At 44.1% G+C, this 16331-nt stretch overlaps 2 protein-coding genes across 10 annotated transcripts in view; one reads left to right on the top strand and one right to left on the bottom strand.

Annotated features, from left to right (window-relative positions):
• The first annotated feature begins 510 nt into the window (after positions 1-510).
• On the top strand, positions 511-15760 carry Acta2 (actin, alpha 2, smooth muscle, aorta). 2 transcript variants are annotated; one of them, NM_007392.3, is made up of 9 exons: positions 723-806; positions 3520-3671; positions 4238-4366; positions 7562-7672; positions 9360-9444; positions 9857-10018; positions 10993-11184; positions 12598-12779; positions 14286-15760. In NM_007392.3, the coding sequence occupies exons 2-9, from the start codon at positions 3543-3545 to the stop codon at positions 14427-14429; spliced, it is 1134 nt and encodes a 377-aa protein (NP_031418.1). In that variant the 5' UTR covers positions 723-806; positions 3520-3542; the 3' UTR covers positions 14430-15760. The 2 variants fall into 2 exon arrangements, with proteins under 2 accessions (XP_006526669.1, NP_031418.1); XM_006526606.2 differs by lacking the exons at positions 12598-12779; positions 14286-15760 and adding an exon at positions 11308-11357 and having other exon boundaries at positions 511-806.
• A 2-nt stretch (positions 15761-15762) lies between these two features.
• The window catches only part of Stambpl1 (STAM binding protein like 1), a 49956-nt gene continuing 49387 nt past the window's right edge, over positions 15763-16331 (bottom strand). For all 8 annotated transcript variants that reach the window (XM_006527452.4, XM_006527451.4, NM_029682.5 and 5 more), the window contains one exon: positions 15763-16079. In XM_006527452.4, coding sequence (XP_006527515.1) covers positions 16023-16079 — 57 coding nt within the window. In that variant the 3' untranslated portion in view covers positions 15763-16022. The remainder of the gene's footprint in view (positions 16080-16331) is intronic.

The raw sequence follows: 16331 nt of genomic DNA, 5'->3' as shown, positions 1-16331 counted from the left end.
TTTTACAAAGTTTTTTTTTTTTATTTTTTTATGACAGGGTGACTGGTGATCTCTGTGGGCAAAGGATGGTCCTTAATCATGCTGTTAAGGGTCAGTAAAAAGCCAGCAACATGCGGAATGTTAAGGGTTAAAGCAGTTACAGTGATTCTGACTTCTAAGTTACTCTTTGGGCAACACAGGCTGGTTAATCCTCACTACATACTTCAGTTCCTGGTTTCATTACTACAACACAAAGACACAATGTATAAGTACAATGTAGCTTCCATAAAAACATGACTCCTCTGCATATTTATGGGTGACTCGAAGCATCTTTTGATCTAGGCTACCTTTTGCAACAGTGTTGCTTAAAAATCGCAGCTAGTCAGAGACAGGCCCTTCCTTATCCAAGTCCTCAGCTAATGGCCCAAAAGACTAGCCAGACAGGGGCTGGCATCTTCTGAGGAATGTGCAAACCGTGCCTGCGTCTGTCCCATGACACTAGCCCAGTGTCTGGGCATTTGAGCAGTTGTTCTGAGGGCTTAGGATGTTTATCCCCATAAGCAGCTGAGCTGCCTCCTGTTTCGGGAGCAGAACAGAGGAATGCAGTGGAAGAGACCCAGGCCTCTGGCCACCCAGATTAGAGAGTTTTGTGCTGAGGTCCCTATATGGTTGTGTTAGAGTGAACGGCCAGCTTCAGCCCGTCTTTGCTCCTTGTTTGGGAAGCGAGTGGGAGGGGATCAGAGCAAGGGGCTATATAACCCTTCAGCGTTCAGCCTCCCGGGACACCACCCACCCAGAGTGGAGAAGCCCAGCCAGTCGCTGTCAGGGTAAGTAGCCCCAGCCCAGGGATATGACTTCGAGTTTTCCCAGGCTCTTTTATCATCCAATGTAGCCAGACATTGTCTGTGGGAATCTGAATGACTCACGTGTTTTGAATTTTTGAATAAAGATTTATACTGTTAAAATGATTGTAGCTTTTTAGCTTGCATGATTTTACATCCGAATAGGGCTGATTTACTGGAAACAACGCTTGATTTACTGGAAAAGGAAATGGATAGAAAATTAAAGTTTGTTCATGTGTGTCATCTGCAAAACCTGTTTACACTAAACCAACTGCTCTGATCCCGCAGCGTACTGTAGGGGTGGAGTCTAGCTGTATGTGGTAAATTATACGTTTGTTTCTACTTAGGCAAAAGTTGGAAACTTTTGGATGTATCATGATGTAGCATGAGGTATTTAGTGCAGCTGAGGTAACTGGAAGTGAATATCAGGAATGAACTGAGGTAGTTGCCTGCTCTCTGATGTTGGCTGAGTGGACGCATTGCTTCTGGGTTTCCGGGGCTCTAAGAGCTGGTGTCCTATGCTGGAAATGTGTATCTTGTGAGTGTGTTGGTGCCCTTACAAGTCAGACCTATGCCATTGGTCATTTGCAGCATAGCATAGCTTTTCTACTTTCTGCAAAGAAAGGAGGAAGTGTCTCATCCAGGGGAGATCTGATTTGCATTTCTCTGCCTCACGTGTCCCTCAGCCGCTTAAGTATCTGTGGAACCAGCCTTGCCACCCCACATTGTAACTCAGGGCTCGGTAGCTTCATCAGGGAATGGAGTTTTCTCGATAAGATTTTCCTCCTGTTTTGTGATTCATGACTAAATATGGTTTGCATTTGAGACTCATAAGCTGGGAAGGGTACTGTCCTTTCCTCCCCTCCCCCCTCCCCCCAACAATTCATTTTTGGCACCAGATGAGCTCCACTGGGCTGCACCAAACTCCCCGCCCCGGTGCAGTTCCAAAAGCAGAGGCTGGAGCCCAGTGTGTTTTACCTAATTAGGAAATGCTCCCCGCTTCAAACCGAGCTGCTCATTCAGGTTAGATAAGAGTTGCAAACCACAGCGGCTGCGTCCTCTGGAAACACACAGACTTCTTCTCCAGTGACAACGCTCCTTTCAGAGCTTAATAAGACAATTTTTTCCTGGATATTTTTGATGAAATAGAAATACATCTTTACGGAATTTGACAGTATTTTTTCCTGCATTTTTTTAAAAACCAGGTAGCTTATTTTTCTGAATATACTAAGGCACAACCTTAAGCCATCCTGCCCAACAAAAAGTTTATGTGGGTTATCCTTCCCCATTTTCAGAGGGTATCCTAATTCCAAGTGGCTTATCCCATTTGCAGCCCTGGTGCTAAGTATGGAAAACAGGCTTAGTGGACACACAGACTCTCTGCTGGTCCTTTGGTGGTTTCTGCCTCTGCCAGTCACCTGGCTTCTGTGCCTCCTTGTGGTTTGAAACTTTCTTCTGAGTCCTTATCATCCACTGGAAAGGAAGCTAAGTATAATTCAGAGTCTGAAAGGAAAGGCATAGTGGAAAGAGGAAAGAGCAAACTGCTGAAGAAACCCATTTTCCCATTCTTGCAAGGGGAACACATTGAAGATTTCACTCTGATCTTGAGGACAGGGTTGAAAGAAAACCAAGATCGCAAACAGAATCTTTGGGTAGGGATAATAGTTACTTGATGATATCCACGTGCAATGCTTGTACAACACTCTGGATGTCCTTTGAAGCTCTCAAAAATCCAAGCTTAAATGTCAATTCCTTAAATTGTTGTTAAAACAACCCTAAGGGGTATATACTCAGTTAATCAAGCTTAGAAGAAGATACCAGAGCTCAGGGAAGAAAAAAAATCTACAAAAGCTGATGCTTGCCACTTCAAAAGAATCCTAGTAAACATTTTGGACAGAATAAGTAAGCTTTGGGGGTAGAGGAACAACTCACATTTTATTAAGGTCATATTCTGTCTCTTTCTGTAACTTATTAGTCTTAAACAAGAATAGCTCTCAGCAACCTGTTGGGTTTTCAGCTTAACAGTGACTTTAATAAATGAAGAAATGTTATAACTCGTAAAATTTCAAACACCATATTTGGAAATTTCTATCCAAGTTTCCATATTAGACCAGCTCCTTAACTTGTGATCCTCCTGCCTCAGCCTCCCAAGTGCTAGGATCATAGGTGTACATCATCACACCCAGCCTTGATTCATATTTAATACCTCACCGGCTCACAAGTCTTTAGAGCCAAAAGTTTTCTCTTTTAAACATTTAATATGAGTAAACATTTTAACATTTTCAAATTCTCACATGCTGCCCATTCCTTGAAAATCTACCTTTGGTGGGGGGGGGGGGGACTATATATATATGTCCCTATAGAACTCTGCTCTCTACACTGCATCTCTCATCTGTGCTCTGTGATCTATTCACACACTAATGCTCTGACCAGCTTGAGAGTGTTATAAGAGCCTGTGACACTCCCGCTCTTTGTGCTGAGGACTTGTGGTGTTAACCTGGAAGTCAGGGTTTCGGATCATCAAAGGCTTTACAGCCTAGTGAAAGCATTTCAAGATAAAGGGTGTTAGTTGAGAACTGTGGAGAGCCTCCAGCTAAAATAACACAACAGGACCAAGAACCCTGTCTGTGGGTGGGAGTGACTAGGCTCTAGCCAAATGCTCTGCGCTACAGTAGCTTCTCGCTCGCTGTCTCTGCAGAACCCTGAGACGCTGCTCCAGCTATGTGTGAAGAGGAAGACAGCACAGCCCTGGTGTGCGACAATGGCTCTGGGCTCTGTAAGGCCGGCTTCGCTGGTGATGATGCTCCCAGGGCTGTTTTCCCATCCATCGTGGGACGTCCCAGACATCAGGTGAGCCATAATTCACATTGAACGCGGAGAGGACAAGACTTTAGGCTAGATCCCTCTGTGTCTACATGTATCCCACAACTGTGTATTGCTTTCTACCCAGAGTTTACAAAACCTCATGAAAAACATATCTGTGATAGTCTGGGATATAACCTAGTGGTTCAAGGTGCACACACACACACACACGCACACACACACACACACACACACATACACATCACATCACACACATCACACTGGTGATAATTAATACTGAGGAATAAATGCCAATTTTAAGTATCAGGCAGAAAGATTACATGATCACAGCCACTGTGGTCATTTTTCTCACTAGAGTGGCAGCAGCAGCTGTGGTTGTTATAAACTGTCCCTATGTACACCATTACCACTTTGGGGGAAGAAACTAAGACAAAAGAAAGCCCTGGCTGGCTACTCACCCTCATAGAGTTTGATCTTAGATGAAAGGAATCACTCTTATTAAATGTAACTTTATATTGTGTCAGCTGTTACAGAAGTCATCAATTCACACGTTTCGGGAAAGCACTGACTTGTGGTATGTTGAATCATTCTAGGGAGTAATGGTTGGAATGGGCCAAAAAGACAGCTATGTGGGGGATGAAGCCCAGAGCAAGAGAGGGATCCTGACGCTGAAGTATCCGATAGAACACGGCATCATCACCAACTGGGACGACATGGAAAAGGTACCACCCCAGGGAATCAGAGCTGTGCACTGCAGCCTGGCAAGGCTGCAGAACACAGCTAGCTATCCTTGCTCAAGTGCCTTGCTATTGCTAGTTGTTAATATTTAACTTGGATGGCTACGGTAAAATTGGTATTTATAAACTGCTTGTTGGGAGACAGTTCTATAGTTGAGAGAGCCCTTTGTTACTGAAGGATAGAGTCTCTCTTCAAGCCCACTGGACTGACCTCTGTCAGCACAAGCTGTCCAGAGGTAGGAATCTGGGAAGACCTAGCCAGCCCATTCTTGAGAGTTGTTTATTATTATTATTATTATTTATTTCCCATGAGCAGTTTTCTTAATGTTCACAACTGAAAAGAGATCGCTATGTATTTGATACATTCCCAAATGCCTGTGAACATATTCAAGTGCAATTGTGACTAAGTCTTTAAACGAATACTCTTAAATTCTCTTTCTCTTCCACAATAAGACCCTTCTTCCCAGACCATTGTGGAAGAGTCAGTGGGGGAAAAAAAGAGTCAAATCAAAGGATTGATTATGAAGCTTGTTTTTAGGCATTTTAGAAACACTAGAGATAGGAAAAGAAAGCAAAGAACCAATTAGAAACTGACATGTTTGGTTTTTTTTTTGTTGTTGTTGTTTTTTGTTTTTTTTTAACTGCTGTGGAACATAACTGCAACATCTGGTTTTTATTTATCTGCTTATTAGGTTTTTGTATCCTCCCCAAAACATACACTCATCCACACAAGCTCCCACGTATCGTTTAAAAATAAAACCAACACATATCACTACTATAGTGTATTGGTAATTAAGTTTAAACCTTTCTCCCTCTGCAAGGGCTGCCCATCCTTGCCTTTAGTTAGTCTGACTGTAGGTTTGGTGCAGCTCTAGTTCGAATCCTGGAGATGGCAGCAACATAGGGTGGAGCGATTGTGGGGGGAGGGTCTCTCTGTGGAGCCCATGACATCTCTGCATGGATGGTCCAAGGTGGGGGATAGAGAGAGAGAGAGAGAGTGAGAGTGAGAGAGAGAGAGAGAGAGAGAGAGAGAGAGAGAGAGAATGCTCTTATATTCTAGCTTTTAAATTCAAAGCAAACTCTGCAGAAAAGCAATGAAGGAGGGAGTGGGGCTTTTGAAGCTTGTTTGAGGTAGCCAGAGTGTAGAGGAGATGGCTGACTAGGGCTAGTGAGCACTCTATTTTTTCCTTGTTTTATAGTGTTTTTTTTTTAATTTTTTATTAGATATTTTCTTCATTTACATTTCAAATACTATCCCAAAAGTCACCTATACCCTCCCGCCGCCCTGCTCCCCTACCCACTCACTCCCACTTTTTGGCCCTGTCATTCCCCTCTACTGGGGCATATAAAGTTTGCAAGACCAAGGGGCCTCTCTTCCCAATGAAAGCTGACTAGGCCATCTTCTGCTACATATGCAGCTAGAGACACGAGTTCTGGGGGTACTGGTTAGTTCATATTGTTGTTCCACCTATAGGGTTGCAGACCCCTTCAGCTCCTTGGGTACTTTCTCTAGCTCCTTCATTGGGGGCCCTGTGTTTTATCCTATAGATGACTGTGAGCATCCACTTCTGTATTTGCCAAGCACTGGCATAGCCCCACAAGGGAGAGCTATGTCAGGGTTCTTCCAGCAAAATCTTGCTGGCATATGCACTAGTAAGGATATCATCCTGAGTAAGGTAACCCAATCACAAAAGAAGTCACTTGATATACACTCACTGATAAGTGGATATTGGCCCAGAAACCTAGAATACCCAAGATACAATTTGCAAAACACAAGAAAATCAAGGAGAAGGAAGACCAACATGTGGATACTTCATTCCTTCCTAGAATAGGGAATAAAATACCCACGGAAGGAGTTACAGAGACAAAGTTTGGAGCTAAGACGAAAGAATGGACCATCCAGAGACTGCCCCACCCGGGGGTCCATCCAATAATCAGCCACCAATCACAGACACTTGAGTAGGGTGTTTATCCTGCTGATTTATCTCTTTTGGTGGAACAAGATGAAGAGATAAAGGATGAGTTCCCCACTCTTCTTTACTGTACTGAGGAATTATGAACATGGTTTTCCAACTGCCAGCCCTGCCCTTTCTTCATCTTACCCACCCCCGCAAATGACAGGATTTGTAGGTGCCCCCTTAGTTTGCTGGAAACCACAAAACCAAAACCCAGAAACTAGAAACTTGACAAGGCCTTTGCAGTTGGTTTTACTTTTATTAGTTTATACCCTGTCATTAGTTATGCTTGTTTACTTCTGGCCAATCTCATATTCCTGATGCTGGTGGACAATGGCCCTTCCGGCCCTTCCATAGCAGGTGAATTATTTCAGCCCCTTCCATAACAATGGGTTCTTTTTGACACTAAGGGGTTAAAGAGGTTGCACAACTATAAAGCCAACACACATTTGTCCAAAATGCATTCATACAGTACACACAGGTGGGCATGGGCTTTTGGGGGAACCTTCTCCCCACCTGCATATACCCATCTACCACACACACACACACACACACACACACACACACACACACACACACCAACACAAACAGCCAAGAACACTCTCTAGAAGCATTAAAGATGGCAAGTAGGTTTTCAGGCAAGCCTCATTCATTTATATGTATGGTCATTTGTCCTTTTATGTATTACACTAAATCAACTTCCCATGAATAAACTAAGGTGAAGGCATGTATGAAGAAGGCGAAACTAATGAATGAAAGCATCTATTCTAGCCCAGACACTGGGCTAAGGACTTATTCTAGTATCTTTTTTTTGTAATTCACACAAAGAGCAAATGACATCTATACTGGTTATTCTCTTCTGTTACCAACGGGGAGACTAGAGATGGAAAGAACTATGAATTTGCTAGCTCACAACAGGAAGTTGTGACAGAAACTTGAAAGTTCCTGCTGAGGAGCAGGAAGTTGACTACAGAGCCTATGTCCTTGACAAATACGCCATTCTGCTACACCAATAGTTGAGCAATATTGAGTTGCTGAGTCACTCAATAGATGTACATACAGTCTCGTATATGGTGTTCACTCTCTGGGCTTCTGCATCTGTACAGATGAGGTCTTGTGCATTTTATCCGGTTCTAGTTTTGTCCTGAACATCCCTGTCCCTTTCCAGGACCTTTTGCATCCCACAAGAACAGATTACCACGCTCCTCTTTACCCATCTCTCTAGATCTGGCACCACTCTTTCTATAACGAGCTTCGTGTGGCCCCTGAAGAGCATCCGACACTGCTGACAGAGGCACCACTGAACCCTAAGGCCAACCGGGAGAAAATGACCCAGGTAAATATTTGCTCCAGGATCTAACCCTGGTGAATTTGGGGCATGGGCAACCAGGATAACTTGCAGCACGACAGGCAGACATAAGGTCCAAACTGACAGTTCACCAACAGACTGACCCAGGAACCCCAAAGCCCCGGAATCTTAGTGTTCACACCCTTACTCCACAAAACAACATAATTTTGCCTCAAAGGGCAAGAAGAAAAGCTTAAAGGTTTAAGATTAGGGCTAAAAACTTCTCATAAGTCATTGAAAATGCAGGATGATATAGTAGGGATTGAATCTGTTACTTATCAGTTACCAAAAGCCACTTCTTTTCTTAGGACCCCTGCTTCTTTTCTTTTTTCCTTTTTTTTTTTTTTTTTTTTTTTTTTTTTTTGGTTAGGAATATCAACACCATTATTTTTCAAGGGATAGATATGTAGGCTAAGTGATGCCAAAATTATATGCAAGTATCATGGGGTGTGGTATGATAAATATCCAACAAGGAGTAACAAAGACTGTCACTACTGTCTGTGTGAATTCTAAGACCATACACCTAGGGAACGTCCAGTGAACCAGCTAGAGAGTTCTGATGTGGATGAGCCGATAAATGATAGCATCTACTGTCAGTTCCTCACAGGCCCTGGTCAAGCACAGGGTGTTGCAAGTGCACTCTAACTCCTAATGATTTAAGGCAGGAACTATTATCCTAACTACCTCAGTGATGAAATTAAGGCTCAGATGCACAAAGTGATTTTCCTAAAGTCACATAGCTAGGCGTGGCAATGCCTAGAGTTGACCCATGAATTTTCCCCTTGAAGAATAGCAAATGCACACAGCCCAGGGCCCCCTCCTGGGAAGAGCATTTGCTGTGCTCACCAGCACATCAGCTGTTCTGGGTGGTGAGGAGCATCCTGTAAATTGCATGAAGGTGGAAAAATGACTGAGAACTATGGAGTTTTAGCAAATATCAGACATTCCTTCTGGTTTGTAAACTAGAGAGTTATTTAAATGCAGACTGCGGACATGTTCTCATGTAGGAGGGATCTAGGGAGCTCCAGTTTTTCTCTTGTCCCTGAATTGCATGGGCTATTGGGTCGACATTTATATGTAGTCCTCTATTCCATAGTATAGGTCGTATCTGCCAGGATCATAGCCTCACCCACTACAGCTGCAGGGTGGAGTCTGGTTCCATGGATAGCATTGACCCCAAATTGCATAAAACCATGGAGAAGATCAAACTGAACTGCAGACAGATCACTCAACCAGGGTTATTCCCGGAAAAATCTCAGTATTGGATTTTATCTGGTCTTCTCTTTTGTCTTTGATGTAGTTAATAACTCTTAGACTCTCTCTGAGAGCTTAGGCCAAAACCCTTCTCCCTTTACATTTGAGAAATAAAGAAAAACTGAACACCATAGTGAATACTGTTGTATCCAGTTCAGGACCAAGGCTAGGACTTAGCTGCTTCTCACCTTATCAGGTCCTGTGCACAAAACCGCTGGCTCCTCCCCCTCCCATCAGGTCACCAGTGTGATGGCTGACTATTGCCACTGCCTTCATCTTTCTTTGTCATGTGACCAGAGCTGCCTTGGCTTTTTTTTTTCCCCCTGGAGGGTCTGAATCAGGGGTGGGATGGGGGATGCTCTTCAGTCTTCTATGTAAGGCTGATAGCACCATTTACCTAACCCTTTGGATTCCTTTGCAGATTATGTTTGAGACCTTCAATGTCCCCGCCATGTATGTGGCTATTCAGGCTGTGCTGTCCCTCTATGCCTCTGGACGTACAACTGGTAGGTGGCCGGGGAGGTGGGGACCTTGATCAAATGAATCCATCGTAAAGTGTGATATTTGATGGGTACAACCTGTGGGTTGTGATGGTTGACAAGTGAATTGGAGCACACAGAGATGTGGTCCTCCCCCAGAGCCCGCAAAAAGGAAAGAAAAAGCCCTCGCCTTTTCAAAACCAGCCCTGGACCTCACCACACTTCTTTACTTCTCCAGCAATAAATTTTTAATGGCTTCTCCCTCTTCTTTCTGTCTCTCCCAAGCCCTAGCTCTGACCTATCCCATAGAGCACATTCTTTCTTCCCTTGATGTAAGGCTCTTAGGACTCACCACTCCTCTCAGCCTCCGTGTGAAAGACAGAAAGTAACTGAGCACCTGCTGCCGTGGTGACTTACAGCATACTTAATTGTTCCCCAGGTATTGTGCTGGACTCTGGAGATGGTGTGACTCACAACGTGCCTATCTATGAGGGCTATGCCCTGCCTCATGCCATCATGCGTCTGGACTTGGCTGGCCGAGATCTCACCGACTACCTCATGAAGATCCTGACTGAGCGTGGCTATTCCTTCGTGACTACTGGTGAGGCTCGGGGGTGGGGGGAGGTGGAGGGAAGAGGATGGAAGACACTATGTTGCTCACTGTAACCTATCAGAAGGAGGGCTGTCCCCATGAGAATGGGGACATAAAGCCAGAGAGGAGACTTCGCTGATAAAACCATTTGCTGTGCAAACCTTACAACCTACGGTCAGTTCCTGAGCTCACAGCGAAAGGCAAGGACTGACGGCTGAGATTTGCTTTCTGATGTCCACACATACACACCTGAAATGCACACACACACACACACACACACACACACACAAACACACATAAACACACCCAAGCACACACTCCTATGCACACCCATTTGCACACACATGCATACACATACAAATAATAATATTAACATGCTAAAATTAAAAAAATAAAAATAAAATAATAAAAAAGGGTTGGTATGTCAGAGACTTAGCCAACAGTAAAGCCTGACCCCAATGCACAGAGAAAGCTTAGCTTTCCTTGCTTTGTGATTGTAAAGCTATTACAGTTTCTTTGAGAGTAGCTATAGACATCAGTGTAGGCGGCAAGTCAAAGTGGAAAATCGTTTTTGTCTATACTGCTGGAGATCGAACCCAGGGTCTTGTATTGGCTAGCCAAGCCCTCTACCACCCAGCTACACCCCACAGAACTACGTGGATAATTTTTTAATTTCTTCATTTACAAATAGAAGAGAACGTGTACAATAGAGAGAGGTATAGCTGGGACCTTTCCCATCTCTCCGTGTGTACCAATGGAACTGGGGCTGTTCCCAGAGAGCATCTGCTTCATTTTGAAAAGTGAAAAATGTGTCAAAGATCAAGCTACTGCCGATCTGGGTAGGGCAGCAAAGATCTTTTAGGCATTTTTGAAAACTCTGAGACTTCTGAGAAGCTGGTTCAGTAGAAGAGTCACATGGGACAGGTAGATTTTAGCGCCTGTATCAACCCTAATGTGTATCATGTTCGTTATGTGTTTAACAGCCGAGCGTGAGATTGTCCGTGACATCAAGGAGAAGCTGTGCTATGTAGCTCTGGACTTTGAAAATGAGATGGCCACGGCCGCCTCCTCTTCCTCCCTGGAGAAGAGCTACGAACTGCCTGACGGGCAGGTGATCACCATTGGAAACGAACGCTTCCGCTGCCCAGAGACTCTCTTCCAGCCATCTTTCATTGGTAGGCAATGGAGAGTGGGGTCTCCCTGTTCTGTACCAAGAACAAGCCAAGCCTCTGCTATCAGGGTCCATTAGCAGGTAAAAATGAACCAGGGCTTCAGAAACAGAAGCAGTTCTAAAGTAGGGATGGTGTCACATTTCCAAAATGAGAAGACATAGGGAGCCAAAACAGGGGTTGTCTCCCGTGGAAAACTCTCTTATGTCAGAGTCAAGACAGACGCATTCTCCGCACATAATGCAAAGGTTAAAAGTTATCTACGTTTACGATAGTGGAACACAGGGGTGGTTGGGGAAGACGATCTGAGTGCTGAGAGTTTGGGGTTGCTGAGAGAGAAGGAAAACAGAACAAGTAGAGAGCGTCTATTCCACACTGGCACGGCAGGGTCACGTTGGGTCTGCAGAGGCATCCTCTTTGGAGGCTGGGGGCCTGGGCTTGAAACTCTGTTCTATTTTCATGATCTCGAGAATGTCACTAAAGCTTTCTATGAGTCAGTTTCTTCATACCAGGACAGTTGGAAGTTTTATAGCAGAGTTGTGCGGTGCCCTCAGCACAGGGCCTGTCCAAAATAAGCTTTCAACAATTGGTTACTGCCAGCAATGTAAAACTAGCTGGTGGCATTGCTATTATAACTAGATCACAATGTTAAGAAGGCCGTGGGCGCCATCTAGTGGTATATTTTAAAAAGTCTATGTCAGAAGTCAACAAGAAACTCCACCCCTCGCCTCTACCCCTTAAAAAAAAAGCTGTACAAAGATTGCATAGAAAGCATCTTTGGCAGCTGGGCATGGTAGTACATGCCTTTAATTCCAGTACTAGGGAAGCAAAGGCAAGCGAATCTCTATGAGTTTGAGGCCAGTTTGTTCTATATAGCAAGTTCAGGCCAGCCAAGGACCTGTGTTTAAAACAAAACCAAAACTGAAAACAAACAAAACACTTTATCCAAGTAGGAGAGACACTTTACTGACAGTTGCACCATTCAAACTTGGGTGTTGGGAACATAAAGGAACAATGGCAGAGAGATGAACCTGCTCAGACCCATGGCCCTGGCCCTACCTCTTACCAGGCATCGGAAGGCCTGGCTCCTTACTCAAGCCAATTATAGCAGAATATCTATCCAGCCACTGGCGTTATCATGTTGCAATCTCACCCCAGAATCGCTGCAGCTGAACCTCCTCCTTTAGACAAGAGCCAGGAGGATGGTATGGAGCACAAGAAGGGCCTTTAGTCTCTTGAGTGGTAGTTTCTAGTTCATGATGCCTGCCAGCCTCACCCAGGAGATGTGGTAGTTTCTAGTTCATGATGCCTGCCAGCCTCACCCAGGAGATGACCACGTAGCTGGGCCAACTTGATTTTCCATGTGTAGCTTGAGTTTTACCCAGCATCCAAGGATCACTGCCTGTGTCTCTTTTCCAGGGATGGAGTCAGCGGGCATCCACGAAACCACCTATAACAGCATCATGAAGTGTGATATTGACATCAGGAAGGATCTCTATGCTAACAACGTCCTGTCAGGGGGTACCACCATGTACCCAGGCATTGCTGACAGGATGCAGAAGGAGATCACAGCCCTCGCACCCAGCACCATGAAGATCAAGGTACCACACTAAGACCCTCTGACTCAGAAAGCAGCAGGAGGGGCATTTCTAGAACAGCCACAAGCTAAGAGGCAGTTTAACAGGCTCTCTGTTCTTTCCAAAGGGAATGAGGCCAAGGTGACAGTGGGTTAGATTTTAACACTACCACTTAAAATGGGCCCTGAGGAGTCCTGTCCTGGGTCTATAGGGAGTGAGCCACTGCTTCCTGAAGAGCCTGTGCTCCTTCCTGTGCATGTCAGAGCAGCTCAAGTCCCCCTCCTTCCATACCTAGCTGAGCATGCTGCCAACTCTATGTACTTGGGGTTTGAGAACAGACAGGCTGCATCTAGTAGGAGTTAGGCAAGCCTCAATTCTCCAAACCTTACTTCTGAGATGGAAATGAATGTGAAACTCAGGGGTCCAGTATGGTCAGAGAACACAGACACCCAGTAAAAGCTCAGGTCACCAAGATGGTACATTCATAAAATGAGCCTGGGTACAACGTTCTGGAAATCTAAAATTATCACCAAACCCCCTCACTATGGAAAAACAAAAATGTGTACCTTCAAAGCAAAACTCCTCTGAGGGCCAGTTTTGAAATTAAACCTGCTATTGATACAGCCACTAGCGAGCATCACTGACAGTCCCCTGAGCCAGTATCTTCATCTGCAACTTGAACATCACTGGATACCTACCCTTCAGAATTATTATAGAAGTTAAGTAAGCTAGAACCTGTCGAACCCTTGGCACAGGGCACAGTGAGAGCTTGGTGAAGGAGGAAAGATTAAATGTTGAACCAGAGCTTGCAGACAGAGACAAAGTAAGCCCCTGGCTAGCATGTGCAAACACTTTATTTACTAGAGCATCCTCTGCTACTCAAGAAACTAAGACTAGAGTGGAATTTGGTGTTGCTTGGCTCTATGTTTGAGTTGCTGCAACAGAGAAATCCCTTGTCTGATACTCTGCACAACGCCTCCGCCATTCACTCGTACAAAACACAAAACAAAACAAAAAGTGGGCATGATCTGGTATGTAAGATCTGTACTCTGAATAAGGCCAGCATGACAGGAGATACACCGGAATGGGAACTCTGAGCCCTCTGTGTTGGGCGGTGCTTATGGTCAGGACATCAGAAAGCAGTGGCCAGTTTAATCAGGTGGAAGATTACTTGCACAGAAAGTTCAGGAACAATCGTCTTTGCACACAGTAGGACTTCTGTAGAACGTGCAGCGCCTGCTGAGGTCAGCTCTGGAATCAAGAGATTTTGTCAGGGTTTTTACAAAGGGGCCCCGTGTGGGCTCTAGGGCCAGTTTGGGTTTGCCCAATAAAGGGATAAAGGAATTAGGGATGGTTTGGCATAGATTTCATAGGGGGAAAAAAACAGAAAAATCAATGGGCTCACTGGGGAAACACTCCAACTTCCACAAACCCATCCCCTCATAGAGAACAATGTCCTCGTTTTCCAGGAAGGGACAGCACAAGGCACGTCTGCTAGGCACTAATATTCTTCCCTTCTTACCCTGACAGATCATTGCCCCTCCAGAACGCAAGTACTCTGTCTGGATCGGTGGCTCCATCCTGGCTTCGCTGTCTACCTTCCAGCAGATGTGGATCAGCAAACAGGAATACGACGAAGCTGGGCCCTCCATCGTCCACCGCAAATGCTTCTAAGTCCCCCCTGCTCTGCCTCTAGCACACAACTGTGAACGTTTTGTGGATCAGCGCCTCCAGTTCCTTTCCAAATCATTCCTGCCCAAAGCTTTGATTTGTTACTCGTGGTTTTTTTAAAAATAAATCAGACATGTGCTACCCTTAACTTGTAGCCCTGGCCTAGCAACACTGATTCAATTGTGTTTCTGTTAGGTGAGAATCATTTATTATAGGGTGGCCCCCTCTAGTGGTCAGGAATAGATGTGACACAACTAGAAAAGTATATTCCCAGGCATGGATGGCATCAATCACTTCAACAGAGGAAGGTCCACTTAAATGATGTAAACGGGGTATTTGAGAGCGTATAGGACTTGTATAGATTACATATAATAATATATATTAGTACCAATAGGAAAAATCGACACTGACTTCACAGCTAGAGTGACTATTTTACTTTATACATACAGGTGACCAGATAGGTAAAAAACAATTTTACGTGTATTTAAAATTTGGCAAGTAATATGGTTTTATTAAAATCACATCTTTTGTATTAAAGCATACACACGTGCATGGATATGCATGCGTGACTTTTAACTTGCATCAAGCCTTGCGTATTATTTAACTTTAACGTTCATCAAACTTGGCATATTTAAGGAAATAATTTTTTAGTTAGTTTTTAAAAAGCACACACCTTTTAGAACCCAAGAAGCTATTTAAAAAGTCTCACTATGCACCTGGATCATTGCTTCCTCCTCCTCCTTTGGCCAACATCCAGGAAAAAATGCAGTAGATATAGTTACAGTAAGAGGAAGGGGGAAAACGGCAGTACTTCCAAGGACTTGTCATACCATGCATCGTACACAAGACTCTCACACGTCATCACTACTATGTGCAGATGGTGTTATCATCAGTCATCAGATGAGGAAGCCAAGGGTGTCCCCAAAAATGCAGTTACTTCCATAGACAGCTAAAGACTTGAACAGTTCCTTTGCCTATCAGAATGGGAACTACAGAGGTTTATTTGAGTTTTTTTTTTTTTTTTTTTTTTGGTTGTTTGGTTGGTTGGGTTTTTGTGTGTTTTTTAATACCAGACATATTAGGGCTGGAGAATTGGATCTGTGGTTAAGGATACTGGCTGTTCTTGCAGAAGACCTGGCCTCTACTCCTAGTACCCTCATGGTAGCTTGCACCTGCTTGGCTGTGACTCAGGTCCCAGGGGATCCAGATCCCTTCTCTGACCTTTGCTGGCACCAGGCATGCATGTGGTACACACATAGACATGCAGGTAAAACAGTCAAGCATATAAAAATAATAAAATAAGTTAATTAAATGAATAAAATGTGACAACCGGACAGCTTGTTATTTGCAGCACAATTTATTTCCGATGGCATCACTTGGGTATATTAATAGGTATAGGCTGAACACCACGTGGCCTCGTTTGAGACGCAGCAACCCAAAAAAAAAAAAAAAAGGAAACTTCAAAATGTGCAAGAACAATAAATATCAAAGTTTTGGTCTAAAATATATAAATATAAAATATCAGTCACTTCTGAAAACATCATAAGAAATTCGGCAGTCACACACGTCCACAGATGGTCTTACAGTTAGGGCATGTCACCTCAGATCCAACACAGTTGTTTTTATGTCCTTTACTAACACATGGCTGCATATCTAGAAAAGGAAACAAAAAACAACAACAGTGTTACATAATAACATTTACTGTGTGGTTTTCTCTCAGGAACGTATATACATCGCTTCACTTTTTTTCCCTGAATTTTATCACTATTGCTGAATTTGGTTAGGGTCGACATAACATAAACATCTATGAGAATAATTTGTGCTGCCTAGTCACACTGAACATCATGGAGATAATCGCTGCTGGTGATCCAGGCATGCTGCAGCACACCTTTAATCATAGCTCTG

This window comes from Mus musculus, chromosome 19 (assembly GCF_000001635.26).
Source record: "Mus musculus strain C57BL/6J chromosome 19, GRCm38.p6 C57BL/6J".
Lineage (NCBI taxonomy): Eukaryota > Metazoa > Chordata > Mammalia > Rodentia > Muridae > Mus > Mus musculus.
This window is presented reverse-complemented; position numbering and strand designations above follow the sequence as displayed.